The 25212-nt window shown below is 31.5% G+C and overlaps 1 protein-coding gene across 2 annotated transcripts; it reads right to left on the bottom strand.

The window, feature by feature from the left end:
* Positions 1 to 759: 759 nt before the first annotated feature.
* Positions 760 to 24568, bottom strand: LOC146541537 (uncharacterized). Of its 2 annotated transcripts, none has more exons than XM_085187455.1 (31): positions 24386 to 24568; positions 21374 to 23024; positions 20132 to 20320; positions 18862 to 19002; positions 18291 to 18413; positions 17500 to 17640; positions 17107 to 17379; positions 16146 to 16289; positions 15720 to 15938; positions 15326 to 15469; positions 14482 to 14694; positions 14025 to 14168; positions 13416 to 13625; positions 13095 to 13235; positions 12847 to 13017; positions 12120 to 12303; positions 11161 to 11270; positions 10763 to 10909; positions 10186 to 10376; positions 9866 to 9896; positions 9092 to 9311; positions 8834 to 8915; positions 8552 to 8733; positions 7964 to 8132; positions 7078 to 7278; positions 6769 to 6862; positions 6325 to 6481; positions 5395 to 5589; positions 3907 to 4070; positions 2955 to 3104; positions 760 to 2826 (listed from the first exon to the last, which is right to left on the bottom strand). In XM_085187455.1, exons 2-31 carry the CDS (start codon positions 22727 to 22729, stop codon positions 2674 to 2676), a joined length of 6039 nt encoding a protein of 2012 aa, XP_085043581.1. In that variant the 5' UTR covers positions 22730 to 23024; positions 24386 to 24568; the 3' UTR covers positions 760 to 2673. The 2 variants fall into 2 exon arrangements, with proteins under 2 accessions (XP_085043581.1, XP_085043591.1); XM_085187465.1 differs by having other exon boundaries at positions 15326 to 15466.
* Positions 24569 to 25212: the final 644 nt, after the last annotated feature.

The raw sequence follows: 25212 nt of genomic DNA, 5'->3' as shown, positions 1-25212 counted from the left end.
AGGAGAGTATTAAACAATTTTTTTATTCAAAAACTTTATTAGGCAACAAGCATAACATGTAATCCTATTTACTAACAATAAATTGAAGAATATATTAATATCACTGAAGTCCGATATACGTGGTTCTATATTACATTTTTAAATAAATATTTATCTAAAAGTAATCTTAAACGAAACGAAATTTACATAATAACACTTTTTGCCTTAATTAAAAAAATATGTATATTGAAGTTAATAATAAAGACTTCTTTTCTATGAGAAAAGTTATGTATTTTATTATGATTAGGACCTTATATTTACATTTATTTTATAAAAACAATATGGGTTATAATTTGCAATATTTCTAAATAAAATTAGTTACCACACTATTGACAAAATAAATGCATTTCTATTAAATCTAACCAACCAATCTTAACCAATAAGGTATGATAAAAAAAGGATTCATTTAATTAATAAGTATTCTAAAATCATAGTTATTATATGAACTGAAATATAACTTACATATAACATTTACATAACTACTACAAAAAAATATGTGGAGTTTAAAAGTTGTGGAGCAATGATTGAATTAGATTGAAAAACTAAACATGCTTGTTCCCATTGATTGGGTCGAAACTAGACATCTTTGAGACATTGTATACTACCAATCACAAAAAGTATAAATTAGAACATTTGGTTCAGTCACAATTTATTTTAAGAAATCTGGGAAACTATTGTATCTTAAAGATTTATACAGATTGATAAAAACAGTGATAGCAGTGGCGGGTTATGATAAAATGAGATGCTTAACAGCTTAAAAGATTTTAGTGACTCTGTAGACAGTTATTTACAAAGATAAAAGTAAAGATTTCACGATCCACTATATGTAAAAACCCATCGACTATAACTGTCTATTCTTTGATTAAAATAAAGATTCAAAAGCAATAAATTAGAAAGCTCGCCTCTATTTGTCTTAGTGTTAGATGTAATATGCTCTGACAAAATAAAAGCGCTAATCAAGGCGCATTCGAGCAAAAAAACAGAGACGAAACTTTGTATTCTATTAATTTACAGCCTCCTGGCCTCTTGCCTCGTCCTTATGACATAAAATTTTAAGACCGTTATCTATCATAATTAAACTTATTACATGTGCTTATAATTAATTATAACCCAGAGTGAGTTAAAATCGATCGTACTACGACATTTCTTCAAAATCCCTAAACATATTACCATTTACAAATATGTACTTATATTTACAGTGTAAAATATTAATGCACTGAACATTCCACGATATATTATAATTTTATATACCTACATTAATGAATATTGCATAAGTAAATAAGTATTTCATTGCGTGTTGAAAAATCATTTGTATAATAGTAATTTCAATTTTTTTACTCTACTAGCAAATTAACTTTAGACTTACGGGATGTAAAATTAATGTAGTGCATAATTATACTAACAAAGATTTGGTGTGCTTATTAATTAAAATATATTAAAAGGTCATATTTAATATTAATGACCATCAATCAGTAATAATAAAACTGGGTCTATACCCTAGCTACTATTCGTATCTGATGTTTGTTATTTTAACTTCGTACCATAATTTAAACGGCTTTCTGATACTGTCGGCAGAATAATATTTATTTTTACAATATCTGTATGTACATTGTACAAATATATGTATCTTGTATATGTTTCAGTATGCACATGGCTTCTGCCACCTAGTACACAAAGAGTATTTTTTACCTCAAAGTGTATTAAGATAAAATTACTTATTCGATTTTACAAACTCTTTTCAGAATATTATTTGCTTTTCTGATTTCTGGAAAAAAAAAATATATATTCGATAATTTGACGACATCTTACAAAATTTACAAATACCAAATATTTAGCGAATTATATTGGAATTGCCGTTATAGAGATATAAACGTTTAATGTACAATATTATTTACAATTTATTACGGTCTACGTATAAATAGGTGTTGAACATTCTATATCAATGCGTAAAATTTAAAAAAGAAATCAGTCACTTCGTCGAAGATTATACAATTATAGCTAAATATATTATTAACAAAGTATTAAGACGATTCACTATCATAATGTTTTATATTTACAAGTAAAACTATTTCATCAACCAAAGATTTTTTAGTTCTACAGACACAAATTACTTTTACATAGTATTACCATTTATAAATAACTATAATATACTAAGGCAGTATACACATTCTTATAAAATATATAGCCTTGGGCGTAGAAGGGGCCATGTCCACTCCAATATTATCTGGTGCCCACCCCAGAATTAAGAATAACAAAAAATTTAAGCTAAAAAATTAAAAAAATCTTACCCCAAATACATCTATTAAATGTGGAATCAAAACAAAAACCTTTTTGGGATTTTCTTTAACTGAGTTGCATTAACTTATTTTAGAATCGAAAAAGATCCCCCAGATCGAAATCGAATTAAGTAAATTAAGTATTTTTTTCACATTGACTCTACCTTTAATTTTTTGTTTTAATTTTATTTGTGCGCTATGCAATAAAATAATTCATGTGAATATTTTCATTTTGTATATTAAACGTAAAAGCTTCGCGGGTGCTGCCTGTAAAATATGTCTAGAAACGCCTACGTATAAGACATATTTTCTTAAATAATTATTTTAGAAAACATATTAAACGAATATTTTCTAAACTTTATACATTTATAAATAATATGAAGCCAGAATGCGTCGCCATCGCCAACTGTCGATGATGTTTTGAAGACGGATTGAACGCCATTGAGGGAATGTCGGAAAGCGGAAATCTTTCTGGACACTGTTCCTTGTTACATAGACTTTGTAATTGTTTCTGAGGAAAATAATAATTTTTATTTATTAGGTACATTGTGTTTATTAAAATATATTGTGAATTAAAAGTATAAGTTTAGATAATGATAGGTTAAGCCACCCATCTTTCATTTTAGTAAAAATGTTTACCTTGTCAAGATCTTTCGCAAACAACAGTTCCACTCCGTATGATTTGGTCACTTCTTTGTACGTGAGCGGTTCTAATTTGACGGCAAAATCATCATTCTTTTGTTTTGATTTTTTTTTATTTAGTGGCACCATATGTATTATAGCTACCGTCTGTAAAAAATATTTTTATATCAATTTTATTTAATTGTCTATATGTTATGTAATTTTTAAAATAAAACAACATCCACGGGCGCATAAATGCCCATACATGTTAAGTGTAAATGGCGGCAAAACAGAGTCGGGGCTTTAGTACATCTTAAGAAATACTTAAAAACTATAGTGACACTTCTAATGTAACATCGTAGACAAAGAGAAACCGTTAAGAGAATCTAAAATATGTGTGCATAATCAAAAACAATAATTAAACAAAAATGGCAAAATTATCTCACTGTCATGTCACAACACAAAAACAAATTGTTGCCCGCAACTTAGTGTAGTGGAATAGTTCACAGTATAGTAATAATCGCATACTATTTCCATCACATTCACCTAAGCACTGGAACTGTCAAAATTGATGTCTTTCAGTTCTATACTCAGTAGTTTCGTCTTTACCTATCAATCAGTCGGTGAGTAACAAAACGGTTTTTCCTCTAAAAATAACATTCTCAATCTCAATTCTCAATAATTCAATTGTAAACGAAGCATAGAAGGTTAGCGAGACATGCAGTAAATTAAACGCGAAAGTCGAGTCCAATTTGCTCCAATTAAAGGGGTTTAAGTTCATGTGGCCTTTTTAGCGGATCAAAGTTGAGGTTTATATATAACCAACAAAGTAAGCAATGCATTGGTATCCTCAAGCAAAAATATCCTAAGCTCAGGAACGATCGATAAAGAGTGGAATGGGTCCTCTGCGGACGCCACCGGCGCCAACTAAATTGTAAAGAAATTTAAGTTCATAGTAGTATAAACTTACATCTTTATGCAAGTCATTGAACACAGGATGCGGCCTCATGGTCTTGATAGCGGGCGGCGAGTACGCGGCCACCACGCCGCAGTGCAGGCAGCCGGCGCAGCTGTTCATGGCGCCGAGGCGACGCCCAAAGCACCACCAGTCCAACTCGTTTACTGCTTGGTTTACTGTCGAATAGATTGTGTATTTCATTTAAGGACATTTTAGAATATTAAACATTTACAAAACATAGGACGACGTGACGGAGTGGTAAAAGCATGCGAAAATAAACGTGCGCTTCTTACTTTGGGGGTAATTTCCACCCATTTCATTTCTGCTAAATTCTTGAGGCACTGCGTTTCCACCCGACACGCAATGCCTCAAGAATTTAGCAGAAAGCAGGGAACAGAGTTTTTTAATACTATGTTCTAATCCCTGTTATATACATAAAACAACATGAAGATAATATAAAAAGAAACCTTTAGGATTAAATTCGTTAAAAAATATTCGATCATCTCCTGCACCAAATTGTATTTTGAATATTGTCTAGTAAAAGCCGATATCTTAATTAAGTATACTAAACTAAAAGTACTAGTGAATCGATTTTTATATGTATTGTAAGAAACTATTGGAAATATTAAATAAGGTGGGAAAGGTAATGAATTAAAACAAGGCTTCAAATAATTATTAAACAACCAAAGGGCTAATAAAAGGGCAAATCTAGCAGTCTAATAACAATATCCGGTTCTAAAGAATTCATCGGGCAGAGTGACGTTAGTGATCTTCCTCTTTCCGTCGCCGTTGACAGCCTTAAAAAGTGCCAGCCAGTAATTAGAGTCGCTTTTATATAGCCTCTATGGTCATTATTTCTAACAGTATAGTTATTTTAGTATCGGTAGTACCACGCGGCTTCCACGTTCTCTATTCTAATAGAGGAAAAGCGAATAATTGAAAGGAAAATTCCACACCGCGCTCAATTTATACTGCACTAAGGATGCGACAAACATCGGTAATTTATTTATATTTACATTTTTTTAGCATTTCCTGCACATAGCATAGCGGTAGCAATTAAAACATTAAATCAGCTTCACGATGTATCCCGCACACAGCAGGGTAGTAATTATTTTCTGTTTAATACTGTAGATTATGTAAATATGATTATTGAGATTATCGTAGCACCCTATCTGTTTTCAATATAAGTACTGTAAATAGATGCCTATTCAATTTCTCATTACATGAGGGATACGGCGTGAAGCTAAGGACGGATTCATACTATAGTGTCAGTCACGGTTCGGCCTCAAAATATTCTTATACACGTAAATGGACCGGAATTTGACCGAAACAATAGAATGTATACTTTAATTGTTTGTCATGTAAGAATATTTTAACAGACTGAGATAGCACCAAGAAAACATGACCGGCACTATAGTATGGATGCGACCTAGAAATAAGAGTCCTATCCTACATATAGCCATACAAATAGCCGTGTGCATAATGTCGTGGTCTCATTACCGATGCAGTCGTTCTCGGCCAGCAGCAGCGCGGGCCAGTGCGGCGAGTGCAGCGCAGCGGAGGAGGCGAGGTGAGTGCGCAGGCGCGCGCCGCAACCTCGCCGCCCCGCGCACCCCCGCACCGTGTCCGCGCCCGTGGGCGACGCGCTGCCCAACAACTCCGCGCGGCTCAGCTTTAGAGGGAACGATGTTACACCTGTTTGTTGCATGATATTTTTAATATATGGTAAATATTTTTACTTTGCACCGACGAATAAAATAATTATAGTAAGAGAATTCTTAAAATCAAATATTCGCAACCATCAAATTCAAATTCAAATTCAAATTCAAAATATTCTTTATTCAAATAAACTTTATAAGCACTTTTGAATCGTCGAATGTACATGTCAACAAAAAGCTACCACCGGTTCGAAAGGCAGTTCTGCTGAGAAGAGCCGGCAAGAAACTCAACAGTTGCTCTTTTTAAAATCAATGGTATACTCGTATTTTACTATTACATTAGCTGGCAGCTGTCCTGCCTGACATTCAATAGACATTAATTTCATACATGCTTATCTTCTAAATATTCTTGAACAGTGTAATAAGCTTTACTTGTTAGAATTTTTTTTACAGATATTTTAAATTTTGGAAGTGGCAAATTAAGAATACACTGCGGAATTTTATTATATACACGTATACTCAGACCCATAAAGGATTTATTAACTTTTTGGAGGCGAAAACTTGGTGTAACAAGCTTATCTTTATTTCTCGTTTCTATCGTATAACTGTCGCTATTTTTTCTATGATAATGTATATTTTGTCGGACAAAGAGAATATTATAGTATAGAAATTGGGAAGCAACTGTAATCTGCAGCTTATTATATAGCAAACAACATCTGCAGCTTACTTCAGAGAAAATATAAAATATAAATAAAAATATAATTTAACTAACCTGTTACACAAGTATTATGTGTTTTTTCATCATAATATGGATAATATATAACAATATCTTCCTTTTTATCCATTAATAAAGGTGATTCAGAGTGCAAATCGTACTGCGCTGTAGTACCATTAGAATACCCGACCAATATCGTTTTATGACCAGTTTGCTGCAAGTGAAGAAAAACACATCAATTATTTGTACTTTTCTACAATTAAACTTATTTTGACTTGTAGAATAACACTTTAAATATGTAAAAATTATTCTGGATTATTTGACTCGGCAGCATCTTAAAGAAAAATGTTACGGCTAACTTCGTATAATTGATAATCATGATCATAGTTTTGACTTACACAGAATACTGTATATACCATCTTTATGCCAATTAAAATATATACTTAAGTATAAAAATACGAATGTAAAATATTTTATGTATAAATTATAATATACACTTACAGAAGACCAATTTATGGAGGTAGCCTGGAACTTTTGGTCACCTCTGTAAAGCCTCAATTCTGCAACTGGATTGAGCTTATATATTTTGCTGTCACTGTAAATAAAGTTCGAAATTGTTTTTATTTCTTGCCAGCTTATTTTTTTTCCGTAAATAGCAAAGAAAGCAGAGAAAAGTTAATGTATGTATAATTTTCAAAACAAGCGTGTTAAGTGGCAGAACTCGGCACCGATTTAAACTACCAAAGCAGTATAAAAACACAAAACAAACGAACTACCAAATTTAAATTAGATTAAAATAAATACTAATACCTGTCAATAATACTCGAAGGGTACGGAACAGACAAGATATAAGCATAGCCATTAGAACAGGCGATTGCTAGGAGGCCGAGTCGAGTAAATGACTTTTGATCTACCATGCTATATAAATCAGTCGTCCCCGAAGGACACCAATCCATCCCCCATACCATTCCATACTCGTGAGCTATGCCAAGAGCTAGTTTTGGAACAAAACTGAAACAATAATTTTTGTTTTTAAAAGTAAGTAAAGTAAGTGTAATGTTACACCATTATATGCTTTAAGTTAATCTAATAGTTAGCAAAGTAAGATTTTAATCTTCAATAAAGATAATATATATTTACATTAATATTTTCATTTCGTCGCTCTAGTCACTCAACATGCAATGCTTCCAAAATTCGGCGGAAACTGAGAAAACTCCTTTCTGTCGTCTTAACACTAGGTTCTACCCTGATATGTGCGGAATACAGCGTCAAGCTGATTCATTAATAAAGATAAATCAAAAGCATACTTTAAGAAGTATGAATGCAAAATATTAAACATTTTAATAGTAAAATTTAATTAAGATTCTAATAGTTATTATTTTAATATTTATTTTAATTAATATTTAATTTAGTTATTTATTTTAATAGTACAATTTATTTTTCTTATTAATAATATTACAAAACTCATGAATATATATGTTATACATAGGTATATTAGACGATTGGCAAGGGGTCATCGCGACATGGTCATGCTGTCTGCCGTTACTGCCAGTACCTTAGTTACATACCAGTTTACTGTCCTAGCAGGTATCTTGACAATCTAACTTAACAAACTTGGATCGGATTCCTCTCTTAAAAATATTTTCTATTTTTTTATGTGGAACAAAACTTTAAAAAATGTTTGAAAAAGACTAACCGATCATCATTTCCAAACTCCCACAGCTGTAATACATTTTCAAAAGAGTACACGATATCTCCGGTGACACGCGGCGCGTCGTCGGCGGCGTGCACCGACACCGCCAGGTAGCCGCCCGGCGACCACGATATGGCTTGGATAGAACTACCCACGAATATGGTCGATACATCTGTAACATTTCATTGGATAGTCCTACTAAACTTATATCATAAAAAAACTACTGAACGGATTTAAATGAAACTTCACAGTGATATAGCTTCTATTAAATACAATTTGGCTATAATAAGTTCAAACGTAGTTTACGTTTAAGTCGCTATATTATATAAAAAAAACACTAAAAAAGTATAATTGAGAAAATGTATGTTATTATAGTCTTGTAAATAAAGTTCCAACTGATAGCTTAACCTTTAAAATGCATTTTATTGCACTTACCCATTTAATACAAATGTTTTATTTCTATAGTGGTTTATCAGGACTTAAGGCACATTTTAAAAAGCTTAAGAAAGGAATTGGTTTTGGATTCAGACACTGAATATGCAATGATTTTAAAATAACTTATATATTATTAAAAATATAATAAAAAAATACCTTGACTTTCTCTTGCTTCAAATTTTTTTAGCGTGATCCAACCTTGTTTACTTAGTTTTAAGCTACAGGATTCTTCTAATGGCGGCATATATTTTGACATTTGGCTTTCTGATAGAATTTCGTACTTGCATTGCCTCCATAAGGGATAAAACGTTTCATTATTTGGTAAATATGTAGCAAAGCTAAAAATTATAATGTATTAAAATATTATTAAATTTAACAAACAAAACGTGTATGTATATATACTAATAATGTAGATATATAGATTTATACAATACTCACTATTCAAGGGCAGCTTGCTGCATATACATTTTAGGACGTTGTACCACAAATGGAATTCGTTTTATTTTGGACGCAGCGTAAACTGTAATAAAAAAATATATGTACAGAATATTTCATTTTATTATTTAGATCTTTAATTGCCGAACCATCGTATAATTCGCGTGTTTGCATTTTGTTATAAGTAAAGCGTTTAATTCCATCACCTAAAAAGCAACGCTTTGATTCATATAATATAAAATATAACTTTACTTTACTTACAATATTCACTGTGCTTCTTTTTCTTTTCAGTTTTTACTTCCACGTCTGATATATTACTGTCAACTCCGCTTACTTCGTCATCTGTAGAACTTTCATATTCTATTTTTATAGAATTATCTGAATCACTGAAGTCGGTATACAATATTTTACGACAAGAGTGCTCTTCCAACTCTTTCTCTTCATCTGCACCGTAACCACACGTAGTACAATTAAATTCATACTGGAATGACACATTACTGTTAATATATATATTTTTTTACATATCCCGCATGTAGAATCTTGAGAGCTTCTTTAGACGATGTACGCGTTTCGCGATCACGTATTGTAGGTATTAACTCTCACCATTACACAGTAATGTTTGAATAGATCAGCAGTATCATAATAAATGTATATTCATACTATCTTCGCAAAAAAACTGATTTTACATGCGATAGTTGCGGGATTGATTCCCACTTACGTGAATATTTATTTAACGCCGTCGTGGCGTAGTGGCACAACGTGTAACTGAAAGCGCAACGGTTGTGAGTTCGATTCCCACTAAGGGGATTTATTTAATATACCATTTCCTCGATCTGCTCAACGCCGCGCTTTGTCTAGGTGACAAAGCGCGGCGTTGAGATCTGCTACATGACAATGTATCGGAAATTCAGTGAAAAGTGAGAAACGGAGTGTCTTACGTGCTCTGCTTTATGCGGGATACATTATTAATAAAATTTAAAAAAGTAAAATAATCAACAATGTATGAACATATAAACAAAAATTAAATTTATTTACCGATTTATATTTTTCCAAAACGTTTCGAGCTCTGAAATATAAATAAAAATATTATATATTGTTTTATGTATAAAGGGCACATTTTTTTTATATTTAGTACAAAAATATAACTATTAACATAGTTTGAGGTCGTCGTCGTGACGCATCGGCACTGCGTCTTACTGTGAACGCGACAGTAATGGGTTCGATTCCTTCTGGGAATGAATAAAACTGAATTATTTTCATTTCCCGATAATAAGATAAAACGTGGCATGAGTTGCTCCAATCAACAAACAACGTCTCGAAGAAGAAGATGCAGCGTGATGCAACAAAAATCGTACTTTTTAGCAGCCATTCTTCCTCCACCAGATAATACGATTTCTTCTTTCGGCTCGATCTTTTTCACCTCTAATGACAATTTACGCTCCTTAGCTAGTTCTTGTTCTCTGTGCATGGCGTAATGCTGAGTCTTATATAAACATAGATATTTACTATTGCATATTTCACAATTGAGTTTGAACGGTTCAAGTTCCTGAAATTTAAAATATTATTGGAAATTATTCATCACTCACTACGTGTATCTATCTATATACGTATAATATTATTTTAATTTCCGTTTCCGTAAACAATACTTTACAAATTACTAAATACAAAAGTACAAAACAACAAATACAAAAATTAAAATATACAAAAATATCGACTTTCTCTTGCCTCGAACTTAACGGACTCAAACCTGCGCCTTTTGGACACCGTCCAAGCGCCCTAGTCAAATAAACTATACATTCATATAAACCTACGTCGAAATCGTTATAAGCTTGTTACAATTTGTTTTGTTGCTAGCATTAATATTAGTTTTTTTTTATTTTATAACAAAGTAATTTATTCAAACAGTATCATAGTACTATAGAGAAACATTACCTCCTCGGTTTTCCCGCATTGCAAAAGATGGGCGTAGAAACCAATACAAGAAACCCGGACAAGTCCACATAAAGAGCAAACAAATTTTTTATATTTATTTTTGTATTCCTTCAAATATTTCTCGACTAAGTAAGGGTTCTTAACATCCTGTAATAAACAATTACAAAATATTATAATAACGAATATATCGCTTATAAAAATTTAATTCAATAAAATAATACAATTAATATAATTTATTTTAAAAAAAACTATGCAAATCTAAAAAAACAACATATTGTTCGTGTATGTTTTGTCTATTTGTATGTGGAATAACACTTTAAAATGTGTTCTTTTAAATTTGTGTATTTTTCATTTTATGTCTATATTCTAAATACCTAATTATATTTTATTTGTCTTACTATAGGATATTCGCCTTCTCTCCACGCCAAGTTGTAATGTTTCATCATGGCATGTGATTTCCAATGTTTAAATTCAACAAGCTCGTCACATACACCACATTTACATGTATCTATAAGAGCATAAGATTAAAAATTTACATGTTTATAAAAAATTGGTGGCTCTGTTACTTCCGTCTCTTATCTTTATAGGGTTACGGAAACTTTAAAATATTTCTTTTTCTTTCAAACATTGAATTTTTCATCAATACATTATACAGTTGTGGTTTCGATTCTTACTCTGGGAAATGAAATATTGAATATTTGCATTTCTTCACTCTGGTAACAAACAAAGCATAGTGTTGAGTTCCACCAGTCAACGTAATGCCTCAAGAACTCGGCGGAAAGGAAGTGTCTTAATGGACAACGGAGTACCTTAACACTAGGTTCCCTGATTTCTTTAGCCTACCCTGTTATATGCGCAATACAGCGGGATGCAAAAAAGGAACTAAAAAAATGTTCTCTATAGGAGACGCAATCTTTATTACTTGTATTAAAAAAAAGCTTACGTAAAATAAAAACATCAATTTTAATTTTCAAGAATAACAAAATATTTATTTTTTTAATTAAAAAATATAAGTAATTGGATATAGGAACCAAAAATAAGAGTTTTTTATAAAAAAAAATAGTAATATAAAAATAGAAATTAAAACAGTTAAAGGTGTGAGGCTCGATAAATGCTGTAAAATCCATCATCTACAGTAAAGTCCTGTTTTCATCATCTAAATATTTAAGCAAAAGTATGAGGAAGAAAACGGCAAAGATTTAAAATGAAACTCTTTAACCGCATTTGTCGTTTATTTTGGACCAAGGAATACCGTAAACGTGTTCCTAATGTCGTGTTTCCATAAATGTATAATACTAAATATTCGCGATAATCTTATATCGGCAAAGATACTAAAAAAAACATATTATTGTCTTACCTTCTTCCAATCCATATGCTTTCACAGAAAAATCCATATAGACAGTTGAATCACAAGTTTGCATATGAGTCAAGTATGCCTTCACATATTTCCTCATAATGCCGCACTTGCTACAAATAAGACCATCATACTTTCTGCTCATATATTGTAAATAACTGTTCACATTCTGCTCGATTGTGAAGTCCTAAAGTACGATTAATATTTAATTATTTAGTTTAATTAATTTTAGATTTTAATATACTTAAAATTTTTAAATATTATTTATATTCTAAATATCATAATGTCAGCTTAGAGTGTGAATCTCCTATTAAGCAAATTATCAGGAGAAAAAATAAATAAAAGGATGACTAAATGTTTTTATAATTATAGTTTCAAAATTGATTTGTATTCATTCTGTTCTATAAGAAATAAAATAAAGGTTTCACAATACAGGTTTCACATTTTCGAATGATATAAAAATGTACATAAGGAAAAAACAAAAATGGGTTTTGGTTTTAATATTTTCATTGTCTGGCTCTAAGGAAGCGCGGCGTTGAGTTCGGCCAGTAAACACGCAATGTAAAAAATTCGGCGAAAGATGGGGACCGAAGTGTCTTAACATTAGAATACCTCTGCTATATGCGTGAAGCAAAAAATACGATGAATTTACTTTATTAAAAGTAACCTAGAAATAAAGGTGCATTTATATTTCTACGTCAATATAATAATTATCGTAAGATTTACTTACAATAGGCCTCTTCCCCTCTTTCCACGCTAAGTACGCATGTTGTTTTTGTATGTGTTGAAGCCATTTTTTTCCGGCCATCTGTTCGTGGCATACACCACATTCAATATTATCCACGTCGTCGTCACTAATTGAATCGTTAAAAGTTAATTCATTTACCGATGAATCTTGTTGCTGAAAAAAGTAGTTTTAATTACATTACTTAAATTATGTTTCATTTCAATTAAGCGGGATAAAAAACAAAAGCTTACTACAACGCTTCCGTCACAATCTTTTATGTGAGTTAGGAACGATTTAACATATTTTCTTCGGAGGCCACACTTTGCACAAATCAAACCATCCAGATGTTTGGACAGGGCGTATAAGAGATCGTTCACTTGTTTTTCATCAGTCTGTAAAATAAAAGCATAATAGACCTTCGGTATATTTGGCAAAATAATAATATTGAATACAATTCAGAATAATCAATAGTTAAAACACTGAATGTTCATAATACATATTGTGTTATCATTAACCTACTACATACTCTCAAAAAAGTATATCAATGTGAATACAAATATTTGAAAACTTACAATAGGCGTGCGTCCCTCTTTCCACGCCACATACGAGTGTTCCGTCTGTATGTGCGTGATCCACTCCTTGCCCAACATCTGACTGTGGCAGACTCCACATACAATGTTATCTTCGTCGTCGTTATCATCAAATTGATTGTTTAATTCTTGATCTGTTAAATTGAAATCCGCCGACGCACGACTGTCGTTTATTGTAACGTTGTTGTGTTGCTGAAAGAAGATTGATAAGTGTTTAGTTTATACTACGTATAAAACCCAATTATCATTTTTGGCAATAATAAAAAAGGGACTTTTATCAAAATATTTTTGTGCTAGCAATAGGTGAAACGTAGCTTCTCGCTTTATTTCTAGCGAGGTAGTCAGAGAGAATGGAGCGCCAAACAATACGGTCTCTGCATACTCATTCGCGAAATTATACGAAGAGATCGCATGCGACAGCATTAATGTATCTTTCATTCCTTTCTGTACTACCCACTAGCATTTCAGTCGGTACCAGCATTGCATTATGTACGGCCAAATGTGCAGCTATGCTGACGTTTCGACCTCCCATCAAAGGAGCCAAGGTACTCCTGTTACCGGCGACTTAAAGGTAAAATAAAAAATACTTACTATACTTCCATCACAGGTTTTTATGTGAGTTAAGAAGGATTTAACATATTTTCGACGTAGGCCACATTTGGCACACGTCAAGCCATCTTGCCGTTTGGATATCGCGTACAAATGTTCGTGCACCTCGATTTCATCTTCCACATTCTAAAAAAAAAGACAACCTATCATTTTATATAAGAAACACGATTTAAGTATATAAATAATATATAGTAACTAGTCAGTGATTACGACATAGTATGTTTTTATTAAGTATTAACATCAACATACAGTAAGCCTACACAAGTTAGATAGACATATTGCCTACAAAATAATAGCCTTTTTAAAAGAACGAGGAAATATATGATTCAGTAATGTCAGTGTGTAAAATTCAGAAATGAACTAATAAATTAGGCTTACAAAAAGTTCATCAAAATTAATATAATATCTATTATACATAATATATAACGTATTAACATACAATAGGCGTGCCTCCCTCTTTCCACGCCACATAAGAGTGTTCGGTCTGTATGTGCGTGACCCACTCCTTGCCCAACATCTGATTGTGGCAGACTCCACATTCAATATTATCTTCATCATCGTTATCATCGACTATTGTATTGTTTAATACTTGCTCAGATACATTCAACTCTGATGCACGGCTATCATTTAATGTAACATTTGTATCGTATTGCTGAAAGGAAATTGTTTAGTGTTTACTTTTATAGACATTTTGTTTATGATTGTTTATTAAATATTAATTAAACTATAAACAGATACTATCACTTATTTATTTATAGTTTAATTAAACCAGAATCTAGTATTTCGGAAATACCGGAACACCGGGCCAAGCCGGCCAGGCCAAGCCAAACAAAAGATGCTATTTACTTTCTTCTCTTAAAATTATCGTTTTAATTTTACAATCATCTGTAGATTTCCGGTACTATTTTTTTTAAATAAAATACTAATAAAACAAAACAAGGCTGTGTGTAATTTAGATTAAGCCACCTGTCCACAAGTATGAGATCATCCTGTTTTTTTTTGTTTGTTTAATTGTTTTTTTATGTCTTCTGCAAGTAAGTGATAATTACTAACTCTGTTTAAGTACCGAAAAACCGGAATACAGTAATTTGTCTGGAGTCATGACCGAAAATACCGGTTTTGTTTAAACAGTTTAGCAATGCAAGCCACTAGTATGGATGCTCAAAAAACAAGTATCAATGTAAGCAGTAGTAAAAAAAATCATCATCTATTTATCACAAATTAAAAATTATATATTTCATATTTTAACGGTTTAAACGTAAAGTTATAAAAATATAACTTACACTACTTCCATCACATATATTTATGTGAGTTAAGAAGGATTTAACATATTTCCGACGTAGGCCACATTTTGCACACGTCAAGCCATCTTGACGCTTGGACATCGCGTACAAGTGATCGTGCACCTCGGTTTCATCATCAACCTTCTGAAAAAAATACATAAAATAACATGCAATAAGACAAACAAATAAAATATAGTAAAGTATTTTTTTTTTCATCAGCCTATCGCCGTCCACTGCTGAACGTAGGCCTCCCTCATCAAGCGCCAACCATCACGGTCTATTTTTAAGTGTTGGAATATAAAAATAATAACAAGTATCATTTATTTTGTATATTATTTACTTTAAGATATCTATGTGAAAAAGGTGTAATAATAAATAATAATAAACAGCTTACAATAGGCGTGTCGCCCTCTTTCCACGCTATATAAAAATGATCTGTCTGTATATGTTTCACCCAATTTACGCCTTGCATCTGTTGGTGGCACACACCGCATTCTATTATTTTTTCATCATTATTATTATCAACAGTTGATACATCCAAAACTGATTCTGTTATATTCAAATCTGATACACAACTATCATTTACAGTATCATTAAAAGTTGTGTCTTGTTGCTGAAAATGTTTTTACATTATTATGTGTTAATGTTATTATTTTTATAGTTTTATTATTATTATTATTTTATTTTGAAATAAATATAATGTTAACTCAACTTGTAAGAAATACAATAGGATAAGAGAAGATATAATTTCCTTCTATACTTTCTAAATGTCCCCGCTACGAAGTTTTAAAGAGTTGTCATTAAAATGATAAAAACTTACAGTGCTCCCGTCACAGACACTGATATGTTTTAAGTAGGCTTTAACATATTTCCTGCGAAGGCCACACTTTGCACAAATCAATCCATCGTGACGCTTGGACGTTGCGTATAAATAATCGTAAACTTCCTTTTCATCATTAACATCCTGCACAACATACAATTAATGTATATCTATTAGAATGGTCTAAAAAAACTTTTTTTCTTCCTATGATTAGTGAAAATATTGTAAAATATGAGTCAACTAACGCCCAATGTTAATAACCAATCCTAATCCAAAAATTGCTACCATAGATTGAAATAGACAGAGATGGAGGTAGGCATGCAGGTTAGTGATTGGATAGATATGTCGGACAGTACGAGATAGACGTTAACTGGAGATAGGAGATACATTATTAATATTGGGCGTAAGAGGGTAGCTTAATTGGATTTAGAAGTATCTTCACTATTTTCAATTTTCCATGTCAAGGGATTTTTTTATTAGAAATTTTATTGCGTTTATACAAATAGGTTTTTTTTAACATCACGCTTTATACCGAACATATGATTAAGATAGGAGTAGCTTAATCCCTTATTCATTTCTGTTTAGACACTTCCGTTCCCCACTTTCTATCAATTTCAAAGAAGCATTGCGTGTTGAGTGGCGGAACTGAACGCCGCGCTTTGCCTCGTTACTACAGCGAGGAAACTAAATATTCAATATTTCATTTCCTCGAGAAAGAAACAGCCACACGCTTGTGACCCTCTCTGCGCCACGACTGGCAATAACACCAACTAAAATAAAGTTATTTTAACATATCATTTGTTGATATTTAATGACTTCCCCAATTATTTAAACTTTTTCAGAAAATAATGACTGAAAAGCATTATATATGATATTTCATCGTAAGCCGTTCTATTAAAATTTAAATATCGTAAAAAAAATATATACAAACACAGGATAATGTTTAATTATTGTTACGTACTATTTCTAGTTCACCCTCCTTCCAAGCTAAATAGTTATGTTCCGCCTGAATATGCACAATCCACCTTTTATCATCTTGTATTTCGCTTTGACAAACACCACATTTAATAGTTACATTATTTTTAATATCTCCTTCTTCATCTGCTTCAATTTTTATATTTGTGTCAATACCATTTTCAGCGTCACTTTCACACAGTCTTTTATTATTTTTTTCATCCGAGTCTTTGCAAACTCTTTTAACAGCTTTATTTTTTTGATCGGGCGATAATATATCCTTGACAAATTTTACATGAAAAATTAAAATTGATTTGTGGTAAGTGAATATAATGTTTTATAGCACAAAATTTAGTTTTTTCGCTTTGCGTAATGTATAAAAAGAATATAAAATACTTACAATATTGGCACACTTTATCATATGAGTTATATAACATTTACTAGATTTTCTTATGATGCCGCACTTGCTACATTCTAATCCTCCTATTGCTTTGCTCGTGATGTTCAAAAAAAGTATAATTTTATCCTTATCGCTTAAATCCTGTAAATTCAGAGTCAAAGTCTGAGTCATCCGAACGTCATTCGCTTATCCGAACTACGCTCACGCAACTTATCATTAATTCTTTGCGCTTTCTAATAGACCAATAGAGATTTTTACTCCATTTAGTAAGTTTTGCAACAACACTACATAATGTGATTAATTCCTTTTGGGCTTTAAAGATATAATTATGTATAAAAATATGAGTTTTATTTTCGTGTGTATAAATATGTATGACTAATCAAGACAGAGCAATTATCCTAGAAAAAATTTTTTTTAAACACATATTTTCACCAATTAAACAATCTATAGTTTAGTGTTATTTAAGTGTGACTTTTAGCAATATTTTTTTTTTAATACATTTTTTTTCTTTACGCGCACAGCACGCTGTATTTCGGCAGAAGAAAGCTAGTGCTAAGACACTCCATCCCACACGCACTCCCCAAATTACAAGATATTATGTGTTGAGTAGCGGACCCCAACTTTGGTCTTCTAGACAATCTTCTCATCGGAGCAAGGAAATGAAATATATAATTCCCCGAGTGATAGTCGAACCCACATCCGTTACAGTCAAAAGCAGTGTCGCTGCGCTGCGACACTGCGTATTTGTTGTTAATGGGTCAAATAAATGTATAAAACTATAAAAAAATTACCAAAGGCTCTTCTCCGACCTCCCAAGCGAGATAATAGTGTTCTTTGCAAATATGCTTGATCCATACAGTCTTTTCCACTTTCGTCTTACAAACTCCACACACAATTTGATGGTTTGGAGTAAACTAAAAAAGTATTATACGTTACATTATATATTATGGTTGCTGTTATTCCATTGTAACTTTTTATAAAAATATTATTTAAAAAGGGCACCGTGACGTTGCATTAAGCCTAGGAATAAAAATTAAAAATGTTTTCATACTGATCTTATTAATACTTAAAAGCTTTTTATATTAATAACAATAAATTATTGCTACTAATATAATAAAGCCGTAAAATTTGGTGGGTACAATACATCAATCGCAAGAACTACTGGTTCAAATTGAAAAAATATTTTTGTGTTGGTTAGCTGTACCTGCGTCAGTTATCTTACTTACATTTAAAATGTGTCACATGTATCAGACAAAACTCTATTTATTTCTCTCTCTCTTCCTCTCTGTTTCAATGTAACCATGGGGTGATAGTAGGCAACAGATAGTTTAATGATAATATAACAAAAAAATATATACTCACTCGCCAATATTTACAGATCTTTACATGATCAATAAAGTCATCCACATCACACAATTCTTTATCACAAAATGTACAAATTATTTTTCCAGTTTCAACTAATCTTCTTTCTAACTTTTTGAATAATGATTTATCTTCAAAATCCTACAAAGTATATAATACATTTTAAATAATTATATTAATATTTGATTTAATAATAAAAAAATATCATAAGCAACCTTACTTTATTAGCGGTAATAAGTGCAATTATTTAAAATGGAACAGTCTTTATAAATACAATTGTTGTTATGAGGCTATAAACAATTCATAACGTGCATAGACTAATCTACACATAATACAATTGTAACTGATCGCTATCTACAGATAGTAGATATACGCGAAAACCTCTTATTGGGAGCATATATCAATGTAATAGAAACCCAAAACAGTTATTTATATTTTTTGTCTGTTTGTCTGTGTGTTTGTGCACGCTAATCTCACAAAGGGCTTAACCGATTAAATTAAATGTAGTTCACTATTGTAGTTTCCTTAACATTTAGTATTTGTTTTATTCCAATCGGTCTATAAATAAAAAAGTTATATCAATATAAAATATTCCGTTCGACAAAATTATTACAAAATAACTGTTTTATTGAATAAGCTGAAACTTTAACTTTTTTTTTAAAGTATAGTTTATCTGAATAAGATTAACAAAAAAAAACTTGTGTAGATCAAGCGGGCTAAGCCGGGAACTGGTCGCTAGCCCTTTATATTATGTTTTGTTTTATATAGAAAGGCCATCTTGGCACAATAGGATAGTCTCCGCCTTTACACATGGTGGCTGTCGAAGCGATATACTTCTCGCTTCTACACATATTATTTTTATTTCCCCTCTGTGACAAGACAATGTGCGACGTTGATTTTCGCCAGTCAACACGTAAAGCCCCGAATTAGGCAGAACATAGATTGTCTTGACACTCTCTATCTCTCTTGATATATGCGATTTAAAGTGCGAAGCTATAATTTAAAAAAACCATGTCAATTATTTCCTACAGCAATAATAGCTGTGTTGTCCTATAAAGAGGGTTTTTATGACTACAGCAAGCAAAAAAAAATATCAATCGAAGACCTCCAGTCAAATTATATTTTAAAAAAGTAAATTTGGGTAGATATAGTAAAGACAAGAAAAACAAACAAAAAAAAAAACAAACAAAAAAAAAATCATTGAGTATTCCAATAATCGCGGTACCAAAAACACTAATTACAATTAAAAATAAACACAAATTTTACTCACAAAGTTCTTTTCGCCCTCTTTCCACGCTATAAAATCATGTTCACTGGAAACATGCTCGTTCCAATCAGTATTTGGTACTTTCGCCTTACAAACGCCACATACGGTGCGGCATCGATAAGCATAGCGGGTCTTCTTTGTACTCGGACTTGGCTTATCACTTTCAAATATACTTATGGACCTTTTCCTTCTCTGTAAAGTTTGTTTTTTATGATACAACGCAGTTGCACAAGCGTGGGACTGTACACGCTGTGGTTGGGGCTCGATTTATATTTGGGGAAATTAATTATTTAATGTTTTCATTTCGTCACTTTGGTAATAAAAGCAAAGCACGACGTTAAGTTCCGCCACTCAACATGCAATACATTGATATGTTCGGCGAAAAGTGGGCAACGGAGTGTATTAAAATAAGGTTCCATCTGCCTTCTCTGCTACCCTGCTACATGAGGGATAAAAATATATTTTTAATATAGGACGATAAAAAATATAGAATGAGGCAGCGTAGAGCAGCACAATCTCTGATTGTAAACATGACGGTTGTAGGATCATGCCCACTTGCGGCAATGAATTATTTTCATTTACTTGCTCCAGAAACCAGACACAATACGAAAGTTAACTCCACCAATCAACCTGCGAACTCGTCTAGTTCTTTAGCGTTGAATCGTCAAGCGCGCATATGGCACGCAGAGGGAACCTAGAGTTAAGCCGTTGCGTGACGGAACTCAACGACGCGCGACTTATCTTGTTACCAGAGCCGGTGTTGCACCACGACGGTTATCATTGTTGTGATTGTATCATTGCATAATACAATTTAGTGAATTCTTTAATTTATACATACAGGTAAAAGAACAGGAATCTTTCTATAAAAAAATATTGAATCTAGTTAACAATACATATAGATACATTCCCCTGACGCCGCACTTGCAGCTCACGGAATCAAATAATGGAGTTTAGTGTATTTTGATGATTTAACTGTTTTGAATTACTTATATAAAATTTTAATAAAAATTCTCTGTCTTCAACTTGCTTTAAAACAGAAAGGTTGTTTATAAAATGAAATAAATAATTTTTAAAAATCCTTTTTCTCGCCTGAGTAATTTCTGTGCATATTTTGAATTTAAGCTTGAACGTTATATGAATATTTAAGTATCACAAGATTACCAAACAAAAGCCAAAAGCGGTATGTAATAAATGCTCACTTTTAGTAAAATTGCATGTTAAGAGGGTACTTATTTCGATACTTACATTGCTATTTAAAATTTCAGTATTATCAATCAACACATCATCAGTACTGTCTTCAGAATCGATCTCATTAAAATCATTAATGCTCTGTACATTTTCAATAATCAAAGAACGTTGTGGTGTAAATTGTTTATCATGGGCAGGTTTATGTTTTGGAAATATAACATCCAAGTCTATATTTTTGTATACATTTTCTTTGTTGTTAGAACATATAATAGAAGTGTTGTCTGATAAATTGTCATCTGATTTATATGTCCCATCAACCTCAATGGTTTCAAGAGATCTGTTGATTTCTGTTGATTCAGTATCATCGTAAATACTAAAAAGAAGTTCCAATGAACATACGGGTTTTCTGGACCAAAAATGAACATGCTCATAGTTTGTGCAATCATTCCCATAAGTAAAACGACCAAAATCTTCACATACACAAACATTTTCCTCAACGACCAAATCATATGATTCTTTTGCTGTCATCTCAGGACTTTTAACATCTATATTATTATCTTCTGGACTTTTCATTGCTGAAATGCTGGAATTAGTAACTTTAGATTTTTCTCTTTTAGTATATGTTCTAATGTTTTTGTTAAATTTCACATTTCCACCTGGCTTTTCAACACCTTGTATAATCAGTTTGGTAGTAACTACGTTACGTTCCGAATTTATTTTCTTATCTTTGCTGATTTTTATACCCTTAATGTCATTCATTTTTTTTTCTAGATTTTTGTCCCTTATAAAATGTGAACGGGTCGTGGACGCAGGCACATTTTGTATGTCATAATAACAATTAGAGTATGTTTTAAGCTTATTACAATGACCCTTTATATTACTTCCCAGACTGCTTTTATTTAAGAGTTTTGCGGCCAAGCCACGGTGAGAACTAACTTCTTCATTAACAAGACTAATTTGTGAGTCACATTGTTTGTACTGATTTAATTCCTTTACTATCATTCCATCTGTGTCATTTGTTTCCTTTTTGTTATTTTGGTCTAAGTCGGCTAATTTAATATCTTCACAATTTTTTTTGATTTCTTCAGAGGGTTTGTCTAGGTTTATTTTATTGTTAGAATTTTTTTCAAATATTTCTATGTTTGACGTATTTTCAATGTTTTTATGTGTGTTTTTATTACAAGGTAATATTGTATCTGTTTTTAATATAACATTGCTTGGATCAGATGGTTTTAGATATTTTAAACTATCTTTAAAATCAAGTCTCAATACTTCTTGTGATATAATATTTATTTTCTTTTTAATATCATATTTTGAACTTGACACATTATTTAAAACATTTCCGGGTGCCTCTTCTACTGTAGTAGTAGGTACTTCTTTTTGAACATGGTTACCAGTTTCGGAGGATTCCATATCGTTTTTCAAAAATTTACAGTTATTTTGAAAATTTATTTGATAATTTAAACAAGTGCCATGAGTGTTATGTCAGAAGGGTTGTTTTGATTTCTTTTCAATTTCAATTAAATTTTCGTCCTTGCATAAATAAGTTCAAGTTCATTTGAATACACATCAGTTTTCACAGTATTAAATGTGGGGCCCAAAAGCACCGATTCCTTCATTAAACTTGCTGTTTCTAAAATTGATGATTTGTCTTCTTGGCATATCTGATTGCATTCTTGAGTTGTTGACTTTGTTTCATTAACATTTACTGAAATTATATAAACAAGAAATGAGCTTTAAATATTATATTAATTATGATTTATATATTTGGCCGTCGTGGCGCAGCGGCACAAGTGTGACTGTAACGCTTGTCGTTGTGGGTTCGATTCCCACTTGAGGAAGTGAAATATTTATTTATATTTATATTTCCATTTTATTTGCTCTGGTGTTGAGGCAAAGCTCAGTGTTATATTCTGCCACTCAACTCGCAAGGCCTCCAGAATTCGACAAGAAGTGGGGAACGGAGTGTCTTAACATTAGGTTCTCTCAGCCTACCCTGGTGAGTGCGGGATATGCAGCAGGGTAGGCAGAAGGGACCTAGTGACACTGATTTGTAAACAATAGATTTATTTATTTAAATAATATTTTAAAGATAACTATAAATTTTTAAGTGTCAAGGGCAATACAATTAATTTAACAAAAATTTTATAGGTGTGGGACAGAACTTCTAAATAAATTTGTTTTATTTCAAACATTCTTTTAAAAATTTAATTCAAATTTACTGCTTAAAGATATCAATTTCGTTGAGATTTTTTACTTCGCCATTGTAGTAAAGTAGGAGTGTCCGACTGTAAAGGTGGCGGTTGTGGGTTTGATTCCCACTTGGCTGACCTCAACAGAGTGCCTTATCTCACTGAATATATACTGTCTCACAAATTGGACAGTACATCAGGTGGCAAAACCAACACTTCTAGATTATGACTTGAATTTGGATTACACTTGACCCAAGATAGTTTTTCTATTTTTTTTAGAATTCATTATAATTTAAAATAGATTATTAAAAATTATAAAATTATGTTAAATAAAAACATGAACTGAAAAAGAAACCTTATTCTAAAACTTAGATTTGAACCATGAACCTACAAAAGTTTAAGACATTAGGCTCTAGTTAGCCAACAAAGCCATTTTCAAACTGTTTAATGTAACAAAAATTTGGGTACTATTTTATAAATTAAAAAAAATATATTAAAAAAAAATATAAATAAATATTTTAATAAACATGGATATAGTAATTGAATCTATATAATCAGCTGATAAACATATTAAAGATTATTAAAACTAGCCCTAATTAAGATATATATTAAAAAAATATATCTAAACTATAATTATTAAAAGTTCGATTAAAAAACAACATATTATTAACTAACTAGAAAGGTGGAATCGAACCAACGTCACACAAAATCAAAGAACACGTGCTACCTATCAAAAAACTGAGCTAGAACTACAACTGCACAAATCACAAAAATATGAAATATACTAAAATAAAAAAGAAATTTAATAAATGACAAAATTAAAACTAAAATACGCTATTAGATAGAAAGTTAAAAGCTATACACAGCTAAAACTTACGTATGTTTGGACATCCATGTTATTTTTTCCAAGAAAAGTATTGTTAGCAACAATACATAATAAGCGTTAACGTACAAACATACAATTTATACTTAAAATAGTTCTAATAATATTCCACTAAACCTTTACAATATAAAATAGGTTAGAAATATAAAAAATCTCAATTTGTTATTTGACAACTGACAAATGGAATTGAACATTGACAGAGTTGGATATGATACCTAAAAAATTGGATGGAAGCTGTGTTACCACAGAAGCTGTGAGATCTTACTGCTTATTTTTAATAATGCTTCCGACATTAAATATATCCTATCCTATTTGTTATCCTTATCAATTTTAGCATGCCCGTCTGATAGAAGATGACTAAACCCCCTCGTGGTTCACTAGTGTAATGAGGATTTCAGGACACTAGTGAACCACGTACAAATTCCATGTACAAATTTCTGATATCAGGAGTTTACTTAAGACTGATAGCAGTACTTTGTGCGATCCCGTTATCTGCGCTATAGCAACTTTGCAAGAATAATTCGAAGGCTAGAATGGGTGGCGAAAGAAAAAGTAAGAGAAAGAAAAGAATTAGAAATCGAAATGAATAGTAATTGGTACTTCAGATATGTATTATTATACACTTGTAATAAGAAATCTGGAGTTTTTGATTAAACATAAAGTTAATTAAAAATAAAAGCATCAATATTCGGTAAAAAAGTCACGCAAAATAATGTTTCTCAAGCATATTATTGCAAAATGGTATTTACAATAAAAATTTTAATTTGCCAATATTTTGAAAACTCTAAAATATACCGTATATGGATTAATTTTAGTATTTT

Source organism: Heliconius melpomene, chromosome 1 (genome assembly GCF_056956725.1).
Source record: "Heliconius melpomene rosina isolate 202511_hmr_F chromosome 1, ASM5695672v1, whole genome shotgun sequence".
NCBI classification, from domain to species: domain Eukaryota; kingdom Metazoa; phylum Arthropoda; class Insecta; order Lepidoptera; family Nymphalidae; genus Heliconius; species Heliconius melpomene.
Note: the sequence above shows the minus strand (reverse complement) of the source record. Positions and strands in the feature narration are given on the sequence as shown.